The following is a 13,181-nucleotide window of genomic DNA, read 5'->3' as shown; positions in this document are numbered from 1 at the left end:
TCAACACTATGCTGCTCAGACTAAGAATTACTGGAGTGACTCAGCAAGTCAGACTGTATCATGGGTAAAAAAGGGCAGTCAATGTTTATGGTCTGGGCCTTTTTATCACCTGACATCTTGACTGGCCATTTCTACCCAGGGATGTTGTGTGACTTGCTATGTACCTCCAGAAATTATTTGTCTGTTTAAGATTCCAGCAGCTTTTGTGTTTCACCAGGCTGCTTCAGCCCTGTTCGTTGGCTGCACCAGCTCAATCTCCCAAGAGTGAGTACAGTGTAGTGACCAAGGGAATTGAATTTAGGAAGTAGTTCAATGTGTGGCTGCAACTCCAAGTTATATTAGTAATTTTTTAATATATAAAAAGGTCAACAAGGTATTTATATTTTAAAACAATGGAATGAAAAGAGGTTTGGTTGAAAAAAAATGTTTTTATAACACAATACAAAGTCAAAAGGAAAGCACTAGTCCTGCACTGATAGAGCGCGACATTTCACAAGATGTCCTATTGGGCATACCCATGAACTGTTTTCTTTACACTTCTTTGCCTATAAATTTATTAGAAGGTGAGAGTTGTTAAGGTGACAGCAAGAAAAATGGGGCATCTGATAACTTGGCTCCTAAAAATATTAGCTGACAAGAAATCAGATTCCTATGGCTCCAGAACGAGTTTAAATGGGGTTCACCACTCACCTTCCCTGTATTCGTTCTTGATGCTTTCTAGTTCATGCCAGATATTCTTCTCTACTTGAGCAAGTTTTTTATTTATCTTTGTGTCGGAATATTTCTTTCTGTGGAATTCAATATCCAGATTCTGTCTGTCTTCCAATTTTTCCAGTCTCACAGAGATGTGATTAAGTTTCTTTAGTATCTTCTTCTCTAAAAGTTCCTATAAAATAAAACTGTTTATTTGTTGCTCATAAAAATAGTTCCCTGGCTGTCTATGGTTATACTTTAGTTCAAAACGTTATTTGTTTCTCCTTTGTGGTTTTTCTGCATTGCTAATAAAGCTTATTTGAAAGTTGATGCCTGGAAATGACTTTGGAATCACCATTCTGATTCCAACCTAATTCCATAAATTATTATAAAACTGGTCAGGTGCTTAAGAATGATGAATGCCCATTTCACAGAATCAGCATACAGATATTGGGCCAAGTGGCAGCGTGAATATTTATTTTAAATGTCTCCTTTTGGGTTTCTCTCCTTTAGAGAAGAGGCTAAGTCTATTCAAAGTCTCTTGACGTGTTTAAATGAAACCTGGAAAAAAAGGATGAAGTCAGAACTATGCATCTGCTTTAGTGTTATATAAATAAGAATTCTATATGGCACACCAAGGTGGCAATATAAATCTGCCATATTATTTCAAGGCATGTTTAATAAAACACAAATGAAACAGGTTTTTTTGTCCTCAATAATGGTAGTACATGTTAAATGAGCATATATACTTACCATTGTTTTCTTATGAATCCTTCATCCAATTTTACTGGATACAGTCTAGCATTAAAGGGAAGGGACAAGTATGTTGTGCAGGAAGGGTAAAGATTATGGTCTGGACACAGGCTGAATGCAGAAATATTTTTTTTTATCAAAGCACACACAAGGGGATCGCAACAAGGATAAAACATGCAAGTATTCTCAATTGCAACCCAGTGCAGCCAGTCACATAGGAATAATACAACTGATACCAGTATGGGCTTATCACAACCAAGGACTACAATATGCTTCCCACCATTCCTTGTCTAATGTGGGGACAGCTCAGATGCTATCTACAACAACCCCCATCCCTGGGTAGTGCACACCTTAACAACAACTCCTTCAATGTTGTCTATAGCAGGATTCATTTCAGGACCGAAAAGCAAAGAGAGCATTACTTCACATGGTGGACTTTATAGTTCAGTAAGTTGGTTGATCTGGCCCAAGTAGTCACTGGATAACGGAGGTCAGTGGTCAGGTGTGCACTAATGGGTGGGCAGAGTCCAATGTTGATTGGCAGGTGATGCTACTTCCAACTAGGTGCCAGAGAGGCCACATGACCTCCACAACCCACAGTACGAAGAGCAATAGTTTCTAACTCGGTGAGTTTCAAATTGAGCTTATGCAGTCTTTTCTGCGACTCTTCAAACACCTCTATTGTCCTTTCACTTTCATCTCTTTTGTTCATCAAAATACTCTATCGTCTTTACTTCTGTGGTCATGTTTCCTCACCCTGTCTTTCATTACCCTGCTGTCACCAAATTACATCTACTTTAGTCCTCATCATACTCTTAATTTTTAAAAAGAAATTAGCATGGGATTGGTCTAGTTGGCTTTTAGCTTGTTGGCTTACTGACCCAAGTCGTATTTTTATGTTACCATAATATCTTTAACAATGTAGGTAAAACTTGTGGGGTGATATTGGCTCAAACACTTTTCTTCACCATTTTTTTCCTTCACCTTCAATATCAAATGCAAAGAACTAATGGGTTTCTCAAGTCCTGGGGTTGAAACTCTGACATATTCTCCCTGCTCTTATTCTCTCTTGACCCTGTCACAAAAAAAGTGAAAACATTAATGGCCTCCTGCCAGATCTACCATTCGGTAAAGTCATGGCTTTTATCTGAGTGCTGCTTTTCTGCGCTAGCCTCATATTCCTTGAAATCTAAATGTCCATTGACTCCAGTTTTGAATATACTTAGAGTTTATTCCAAAGAATCACTACCACAGTTGAAGAAATTATTTATTAAGTATGTCTTGATTGCCCAACTCCCTCTGAGATTTTTGAACCATGGTTCTGGATACCCCATTTGGGGGTATCAATAGTGCATTTTCCTAGACAACCTTCTTAAGAGGAGATTGGAGAGATGTGGGACGAAAATAAAAGAGGGCAGATTATTGAGCATGGACACACTGGGCTTTGATGGGCTGTTTCTCTGCTGTGAGATCACCTCATTCTTCTGAACTCTGGGAACTACAAGCCCAGTTTGCTTCATCTCTCCTTGTACAATAAAACTACCATCCCAAGAATCCATGTGATGAACTTTTATTCTATTCTCTCTATCAGATATATCGTCCTCAAGGCTACACAAGTTGTCTCTATTCTTGCACCCAACATCTTGCAATAAATGCTCTTCCAGGAGCCTCAGTTGCTTGCTCAGTTATCTTTTTCAAATACTCCCAACCAGTCTCTTGCAGTCGCCATTTTCAAGTTAATAACATTTTGACATTTATTGGCTCCTTTTGCTCATTTATGTTCAGAGTTGCTGTTGTAAACTAAATCATTGATACATCTGTCCTCTCCATCTATCAATCCGTCTTTCTCAATCTTTCTTCAATAGTTTGTAAACCTGAACTAAAGAGGCAAAACTGCACATTTTCTCTGCCTGTTTGAGCTGCTTCAGTGTAGTTACCACTGTTGTAGCAATGGAACGAGCTGAGGTAAAATTTATGAATGTCATTCTCTGTGCTACAATAATTTCTGGAATGTTCCACCTTTGACTCATGCACATTAATCTCCCATGTAATCGTCCTATTCTTCATAGGTTCCCTCTAAAATTCAGCTGAGAATTGAGTCCAACATTGAGTCATGCTCGATTGACACTGTACTCTAGTACAATCCACAAAAATTCTTTTGTGACATAGCTCCAACTTTTCTCAATGTAAAATACCTACAATTTTAGTACGTCCTTGTTTTATAATCATGAAACTATTTTGTACTCCTTTGACTACTTGTGCATACTTCATATTAGCATTGTCAAGATTTATTACCACTACTACTTTTCTTTATGTGATTATAAATGAAAGTGCTTACGGTTTTCTCTTGCGTGAAATGTAATAAGCGATCCATGCGCTTTCCTTGTACATCCTCTGTTTTATTCAGTTTATGCTCTATCCACTCATGCTGCTGTTGGATCTGTTCACGTACTTCAGTTAGGGCTGCATTAACTCTGGGATAAGGGACTTCGTGATTACTTGTATTTATGAACTTTAATATCCAAAAACATTTTTTCAGTACCATCAATAAATTAAGACATAGGCCTCAAAGATTATCAAAAGTGAATATTGTTGCTCCACAATGATACTTAGAAAAGTACTCATGTCAACATCCTTGTGTTCCCCCAGAATAGAGATTCTCCACCTTCCTCATGAACCACATTAAGCACTTCCCCCCCCCCCCCCCCCAATACACAGCTATGAGTTGGGGAGAGAGGACTTAAACTGGTGAACAACTGCTGCACAGACTATTGGTGGAAAAATTTATGTTGTCAAATTGCAAACTTGTTTCATACATTATTATTTTATTTGTATTTAGGCACAAGATCTCTTAATTTTTTCTAATCCAGATTTTACAAATGACTAGAACTTAATGGTATTTATATATTTTTTTTAATTTTAAATTTAGACATACAGCACAGTAACAGGCCATTTTGGCCCATGAGTCCGTGCCACCCAATTAACCTACATCCTCAGTATATTTTCAAACAGTGGGAAGAAACTGGAGCTCCCAGGGAAAACCCACGCAGATACGGGGAGAAAGTACAAACTCCTTGCAGACAGACAGCGTGGGATTCGAACCCCGGTCCCGATTGCTGGCGCTGTAAAGGCATTTTGCTAACCACCACGCTAACCATGCAACATAATTCCATATACATAAACCAATCAGACTATTAACCTTTCGTTACCAGACTGCAATGTACACAATGCAATCTTCATTGTTAATAGTGCAATGTGATTTTGTTCCAATTTCATGCAAAATGTCTCTAATGCATTTAAAAAAATGATTGAATTAAATTACAATACATTAATTAACAATAAAATGCTATACATGTTCTTATTATGATATACTTTTACTTGAAATCGAGAAGCTGAAGTTCATGTTGTTGCTCTCTTGCAGCCTTAAAATTTGCACTTTGCTCATATTTTGAGCCATCTATTTCGGTTAACAGTTGTATAACCTATGGTAAAATCAATGACAAATGTTAATTTCCATGTTCTAGAACAGTGATTCTCAACCTTTTCCTTTCCACTCACATTCTTCTTTGGCTTGGCTTCGCGGACGAAGATTTATGGAGGGGTAATGTCCACGTCATCTGCAGGCTCATATACCACTTTAAGTAATCCCTATGTCAGATGGGCTCTGTGATTAGTAAGGGATTGGTTAAGGTAGCATGTGGGTGGAAAGAAAAAGTTTGAAAACCACTGTTTTAATTGTACCTAATTGACTTGTTATGTGCACAGTTTCATAACTCCAAAGGAAATGGGTCAATGACCATTAAACTGAAGCAAAATATTTCAGTAACAATTGGGTCTAGAGCAGTAATTCTCAACCTTCCCTTCCCACTCACATACCACCTTAGGCAATCCCTTACCAATCACAGAGCACCGATGGGATAGAGTGGTAAGTGGTAAGAAAAAGGTTGAGAACCACAGTTCTAGATAAATAAATCATTTTATTGATGAGAATTGGATTTTTCTTAAAGTCCTGTATGTCAGAAAGTGTTTTATTGACTGACAATTTATCTTTCTACAAAGAAGAGTAAAAACTTTCTTAATGGAGGGTCAGGCCTCTGCGGCTGACGGAAAACATCAAAGACAGCATAAAAGTAAAAGGGCTCACATAGTTTAAGAAAAATTAGCAGGAAGCCAGAGGAACTAGTGGCTTTTAAAAACCAACAGAAGGCAATGAAGAAAGCAACAAGAGGAGAAAATGATTACTTATTAAAAACATTAATTTTATTATAGTTAAATATGTACTATGTATATATGTTGTTTGTATATGTGTTATGTCTGTAAGCATGTTCTGCATTGTGGCCCAGTGAACACTGTTTTGGGTTGAACTGATAAAATCAGATGACAAATGAACTTGAAAAGATGAAATACCAAGGTATGCTAGACAATAAGAGGATACCAAAAGATTTTCCAAATATATAAAGAGTGGACATTGGACCACTAGAAAATGATATTGTAGGAGTAGGAATGGGGAATAAAGAAATGGTAGATGAATTGTACACTGTAGGTATTTTGCATTATTCTTAACCATAGAAAATACCAGTGACATAACAGAAATGTCAGAGTATCAGGGAACAGAACTGAGTGCAGTTGCTAATACCAAGGAGAAGGTACTAAGGAAACTGAAGGTGGTTAATTCACCTGGATTAGATGGACCATACACCAGGGATCTGAAAGATAACCAAAGAGACTGTGTTTGCATTATTAGTGATCTTTCTAGAAGCAAGAGTCAGGAAGGTTCCAGAGGACTGGAGAATTGGACATAACACTCCAATCTTTAAGAAAGGTGAGAGACAAAAGGCAGGAAATTATAGGCTGGCTAGCCTCGAGTTCATTATTAATGAAGTTTTGAATTACTTGAAAGCATAAAACAAAATAGGTCGAAGTCAGCATGGTTTAATTCTGGGGAGAGCTTGTCTGAAAAATCTGTTGGAATTCTTTGAGGAAGTAACAAGCAGGACACACAAGGGAGAGTCAGTGAATGTTGTTCATTTGGATTTTTAGAATGCCTTTGACAAAGTGCCGCAGATGAGGCCGCTAAACAAGATAGCTCATGGTATTAGTGGTAAGGTATTGGCATGGATAGTGTGGCAGATTTCAAAGAGTTGGAATAAAAGGTGCCCTTTCCAGTTGGGTTCCAGCAGTGTTCTGCAGGGGTCAGTGATGGAGTCTGCTACTTTTCACGTTGCTTATAAATGATTTAGATGACAGAAATGCTGGCTTAATGGGCATGTTTGTTCATGATACAAAGATAGGTGGAGGGGTGAATAGTGTTGAGGAGGCAGTAAGTCTGTGGAGGAACGTGGACTGAATCACAGAAGTCCGCAAATGCTGTGATTGTAGTAAAAACAGCAATGCTGTAGGAACTCAGCAGGTCTCACAGCATCCACAGGAGGTAAAGATGCATAGCGGACATTTCAGGCCTGAGCCCTTCTTCAAGGTGTGAGTACAAAGCAGGTAGGCACCTGACTTAAAAGGCTGGAAGAAGGAAAGAAAGAGCAAGGGAGTAGCATAGATCAGGGAAAGGGGCAGCTCTGTGAAGACAGAGCTGGAGGAAAGGAAACAGAAATGGAGAGAGAGACAGAATGAGAGGAAAAGGCACAAAGGGAAAGATGGAGGTGGGGGCTAACGGAAACTGAAGAAGTCAATGCGATCCGGTTGGATATTGCCCAGACTGCATACAAGGTGTTCCTTTGATTTATGGGTGGTCTCAGTCTGGCAATGAATGAGACCACAGACAGACATGTCAGCAAGGGAATGGTGCATGAATGGTAATGGGTGGCTACTGGAAGATCCCCACTATTGTATCAGACAGAGCCGAGGCCCTCAAAGAAACAATCTTCCAGTCTGCGCCCAGCCACTCTGACATAGAGGAGACCACAATGGCAGAAATGAATGCAGTAGATGACCCCTGCAGTTTCACAAGTGAAATGCAACTTCACTTCGAAAGGCAGTTTGGGGCCCCAAAAGGTGGCAAGCGAGTAGGAATGGGTGCAAGTTTAGTACTTTCTGCGATCACAGGAATAGGTGCCAAGGGGGTGATTGGTGGGGAGAGAAGCTGGATGAGGGAGTCACAGAGGGAGCGGTCCCAGCGGAAGGTGGAGAGGGGAAGATGTGTCTGTTGGGAATTGGGGAGGATGATGTGTTGGATGCAGAAGCTAGGGGGTTGGTAGAGGAGTAAAGGGAATCCTGTCCTTGTTGCATGTGGGGGCGGAGGGGGCCAGGGCAGATGTGCGGGTAATGGACGATATGCGGGCGAGGGCCGAGTTGATTGTACTGTAGTAGAGGGGAAACCAAGTTTTTGAAGGGGGACGTCTCAGATGATCTGATGTGGAAGATCTTGTGGGAACAGATGCAACAGAGATGAAGGGAGGGAATACAGGGTGTGAAGAGGTAGAGTCAAGTAGCTGTTGGAGTCAGTGGGCTTGTACCAAACATCTGTCGAGAGTTTGTTTCCCAAGAGAGAGACAGAGCGATTGAGAAAGGGGAGAGTTTTTTCCTCTAACTTTATTGTAGAATAATGAAGCTTTTTAAAGAAAATAAATTCTCCAGACTCATAGTGCATGTGTATAGACCTCTTCCAGCCTCCAAGCTGCATGTAAAAAGCAGATTATTCATGTCTCTTCATATTGCTTTCTTCTTTGTAACTTTTTTTTGTACATGGTAACTGTAAACTCCAAGGGAACAGTATTGTTTGTGCAATACAGATGCCAGCACTGACCACTCTCCCTCTTCATCTTCCTTATGTGTAACATCATTTTACTTTATAGCAAGTACTTTCAAAGACCTCTGTACATTTTAACATAAATAAATTGCGTTAAGCTATTTTTTTTTTAAAAAAAAGGGGTGAGAGAGTGTTACTGGAGATGGACCGAGTGAATTTGCGGATGGGGTGGAAATTGGCAGCAAAGTGGATAAAGTCATCAAGCTCATCATGGGTATGTGAAGTAGTGAAGTAGTCGTCGATATAGCAGATGAAGAGTTGAGGAGCCTTGCCCATGTAGAATGGATTGCTCCACATAGCCAACGAAAAGGTAGGCCTAGCTGGGGTGCATGCGGTACCCATGACTACCCCTTTGACTTGGAGAAAGTGCCATGAATCAAAGGAGAAGTTATTGAGGATGAGGACAAATTCTGTTAGCTGGAGGAGGACTGATTGCAGAAGAACTTGGATAGTGGGGAGAATTAGCAAAGTGGCAGATGGAATACAGTGCAGTGAAGTGTATGGTCTTGCAAGTTGGTAGAAGGAATAGAGAAATAGACCATTTTCTAAATGAGGAGAGAATTCAGAAAGCAGGGATCCAAAGGGTCTTGGGAGTTCTAATGCAGGATTTACTGTCAGGTTGAGTCAGTAGTAAGGAAGACCAGTGTATTGTTAGCGTTTATTTTGTGAGGTCTTAAATATAAAAGCAAATGCTGAGGTTTTATAAGAAGCTTGGAGTATTGTGAACAGCTTTGGGTGTGCTGGTATTGGAGACAGTCCAGAGGAGGTTGACGAGAGTGATCTTGGAGATAAGAGCGTTAATGTATGTGGAGCATTTAATGTTTCTGGGCTTGTACTCACTGAAGTTCAGAAGGGTGAGAGAGAATCTAATTGAAACGTATCAAATATTGAAAGGTGTAAACAGAGAGGACAAGGAGAAGACATTCCCAGTCGTGGGAGAGTCCAGGACCAGAAGGCACAATCTCAGAATAAAAGGATGTCCCTTTAGATGAGGAGAAATTCCTTCATCCAAAGAAATCGTAAATCTGTGGAATTTGTTCCCATAGATGGCTGAAAAGGCCAAGTCATTAGGTATATTTAAAGCAAAAGTGGATAGGCTTCTATGCCAGAAAGGGTTGAAAAAATGGTCCCATTTTCTTGTTTGCATTTGATAGCGTGGATTCAAATAATTTTATGTACTGGTAAGTTATTTTTCTACCAACCTTTGCTTCCAAATCTTTCACTTGCAATTTGAGAGAAGACTTAACATCTTGAATTTCTTTCTTTGCTTTCAGTATCTCACTGCTGATTACACCAACATCACTCGCAAGCTTGGAGATACTAGCGTCACACCTTTATCACGGGAAACAAAATTTAATTCCGTGATTTTAAAGTAAAGTAGAAAATCAGACATATTTTCTAATGGAATATTGACCAACACAACCAATTTCCTTTTATGCTCTGCTTAAGTGATTCCAATTTCCTCCAGTAACAGGAAAATTCTGCCCTAATCTTCAGGATGTTATCTTTAAAATAAGATTGATGTTGCATTACCAATCACTATATATCCAAAAAATACAATCATGAGAAGTATATTTTGAAGGCAAAGAAAATAAAAATGATAACCAAAAACAGAAGAGGCTGTGGACATCAAAGAAAATGTAAACCAGGCAGTAGTGCAGAAACACTAAAACTAAAATCATTCCAGTTTTTATTTGTATGACCTCCTTTTATTTTCTAATGGATAAGAGATGCCTTTACAAACAGCACTAGCTGCTGTCTCTCCAAGCCAAGAAGTGAAAATCCAAACCTTATAACTGCACAAAAAAGAGGAAGGAAAGTTTTTTTTTTAAACTGAAATTTTAACAGATTATTCACAAAAAAATATAGATACCAAATACTGCATACTGAGTAACAACAAAAAATTTCAACACCTCAAAACCATAACTTTTTTTTAGAATTCTCAGTTACATGAAAAATCACAATTCCGGAACATTTCATGAATATTGTAGCGTCAAAGTTCTGATGCTCACTCTTTTTTGGTAAGCTCTAGCTTGGAGATTTATGCTGTTTGGAAATGTGTTTATTAGACATTGCAGTCCAGACTACAGGAATTTTAAGTAATACTCTTGAAGCACTATTGTAATTTGAATTATTGACAAATACACTAATTATATTTTCAACTTACAAGGACGTACAAGGAGAAATCAAGGAATTCAAATTATACCTTGCATACAAAGAAAATACTGAAAAAATCAACAAAAATGATTTTTTTTTCTCATATCTTTTAGTATATCATAAAAAATAATAACCAAAATAAACCTTCCACTGTAAAATGATTCTCGTGGATATGCTGCCTGAGGGATTTTACAGCCATGAAGCTACTTGATTCCATTATGTTTTGGTTATCATAAATATTACTTTTAAGGTGATTTTGATGGACAAAATTGGATGCAAAATGGGCCGAGAGGCATTCAGAGCCACACATATTCCTTACCCAGATCATTTCAGTCATTGATAAGTTATGTAACAGGTGGCTGATGCAATCATGGTTTACACTGCTATCCTGTTCAATTTCACCACAATTCTATGTGACTCTAATTCAAATTCATGTCATTTGATTCTACATATACAACCTGCGAATCTTCAGACTACAGTACACTAACGCAGATACACAATAAGTGCACCCTGCACACAAACAACATGTATAATGCCCTCCATAATGTTTGGAAACAAAGACACTTTTTTTCCTTTATTTTCCCCATGTGCTCCACAGTTTTAAATTTGTAATCAAACAATTCACATGTAATTAAAGTGCACATTCCAGATTTTTTTCAAGGTTATTTGTATACATTTTGGTTTGACCGTGTAGAAATTACAGCACTTTTTATACATAGTCTTCTCATTTCAGGGAACTATAATGTTTGAAACATTTGGCTTCACAGCTGTTTGTGAGTACTCAGATATGTTTAATTGCTTCGTTGGTGCAGGTATAAAAGAGCTAGGCTTGTTTCTAAGCTTTGGATCACCTTTGGAGTCTGAAGTTGCCATTTTTCAACATGAGGACCAGGGTTGTGCCAATGAAAGGCAAAGAAGCCATGATGAGGCTGAAAAACAAGAATAAAACTGTGAGAGACATTGCCCAAACCTTCGGATTACCAAAATCAACAGTTTGGAACAGAGCACATTGGTGAGCTCAGTACTCACAAAGAGACTGGTATTCCAAGGAAGACCTCTACCGCTGATGACAGAAGAATTCTCATCCAAACGTATGTCTGACAGATCAGAAACACTCTTCAGGAGGAACGTGTGGATGTCCCAATGGCTATTCTCCACAGAAGACATCGTGGACAGAAATACAGAGGCTACACTGCAAGATGCAAACCATGAGTTAGCCACAGAAAGGATGGCCAGATTGCAGTTTGCTGAGAAATATTTAGAAGAGCCTGCAGAATTCTTAAAAAAGGTCTTGAGGACAGATGAGACCAAGATTAACCTGTATCAGAGTGATGGCAAGAGCAAAGTGTGGAGACTTAAAGGAACCTTTGGCATGGTTTGAATCTTGCTGTGTATGTAGCCTCTGTATTTCTGTTTATGATGTCTTCTGCAGACAGTAGTCATTGACTTGTCTGCGCCTGTCTCCTGAAGAATGTTTCTGATCTGTCGGACATATGATCGGGAATTTCTCTTCATTCCGATGAGAATTCTTCTGTCATCAGAAGTGGGGGTCTTCCTTGAAATACTAGTCCCTTTCTGATTACTGAGCTCACCAGTACGCTCTATCTTCTTAATGATGTTCCAAACAGATGATTTTGGTCATCCTATCCTAAGGTTTTGGACGATGTCCCCTACTATTTTATTCTTGTTTTTCACCCCCATAATGGCTTCTTTGACTTTCATTGACGCACCTCTGGTCCTCATGTGGAAAAATGGCAACTACAGACTTCAATCATCAAATTTGATGATTTCCATTGGAGCTGAACCTAGCAGTACAGTCGTGAGTGAGCAGCGAAAACAGTAGTGGGCTATGAGGTGCACAAGTGCTCGGCGTGAAGGGGCTTGAGGTTTTGCTGCCAATTTGGACAGATTGTGGTCTTTCAGGATCCAACTGCTGAGGTGATCAAAAGCTCAAAAGCAAGCCTAGCTCTCTTATACCTGCACCAATGGAGCAATTAAACATACCCAAGTAATCAAAAATGAGGGAACTGTGGTACCCTGAAATGAGGAGACTATGTATAAAAAAAAAAGTGCTATAATTTCTACATTGTTAAACCAAAATGTATACAAATAGCTTTGAATAAACTCTGGAATATGCACTTCAATTACACATGAACTGTTTGAATACAAATTTAAAACTGTAGAGTCCAGGGGTAAATAAAGGAAAAAAAGGTCTTGCGTTCAAACATGAGGGAGAGCACTGTACATAGCAATCCAAAATAAATATATATATAAATAATTTACAGGCTCTAGAATTGTTCAACCGTTTCACAGCCTGCGGGAAGAAGCTGTTTCCCAGCCTGGCAGACCTGGGTTTTATCTACATGTTCTTCTTACTTGAAGGTAGTGACTCAAAGATTCTGTGGGCTGAATGGTAAGGGTCCTTGATGATTCTCTGAGCCCTCTTTAAGCCCCCTGTAGAAGTCACCGATAGAGGGAAGGGAGACCCCAGTATCTTCTCAGCAGTTCTAATCCCTTCACCCCCTCCCCAGTACTGTCCTCCAACCTGATGCTTTGCATCTACCATACCTTATCATCATGCAACCAGCCAAAATACTTTCTTATATGCTCCTGTAGAACATTATTAGGATGGTGGTCGGTAGCCTTGCCCTCCTCAACCTCCTTAGGAAGGGTAGGCGCTGCTGCACCTTCCTGACTAATGAGGAGGTGTTATGAGTCCAGGAAATGTTGTCCATAAAATAGATGCCAAGGAACTTTGTGCTCCCGGCTCTCTCTACGGTGGAGCCACTGATATGTAGTGGGGAGTGGTTCTTCTGTC

General features: G+C 39.3%; 1 protein-coding gene across 1 annotated transcript in view; it reads right to left on the bottom strand.

The window, feature by feature from the left end:
• Positions 1-13,181, bottom strand: part of fam81b (family with sequence similarity 81 member B) — a 51,545-nt gene that overhangs the window by 997 nt on the left and 37,367 nt on the right. Inside the window, exons 5-8 of the mRNA XM_069891717.1 lie at positions 9,409-9,538; positions 4,825-4,928; positions 3,785-3,920; positions 691-886 (exon numbers count right to left, since the gene is read on the bottom strand). Of these exons, the coding sequence (XP_069747818.1) occupies positions 691-886; positions 3,785-3,920; positions 4,825-4,928; positions 9,409-9,538 (566 nt within the window). The remainder of the gene's footprint in view (positions 1-690; positions 887-3,784; positions 3,921-4,824; positions 4,929-9,408; positions 9,539-13,181) is intronic.

The sequence above is a fragment of the Narcine bancroftii genome, chromosome 1 (genome assembly GCF_036971445.1).
Source record: "Narcine bancroftii isolate sNarBan1 chromosome 1, sNarBan1.hap1, whole genome shotgun sequence".
Lineage (NCBI taxonomy): Eukaryota > Metazoa > Chordata > Chondrichthyes > Torpediniformes > Narcinidae > Narcine > Narcine bancroftii.
This window is presented reverse-complemented; position numbering and strand designations above follow the sequence as displayed.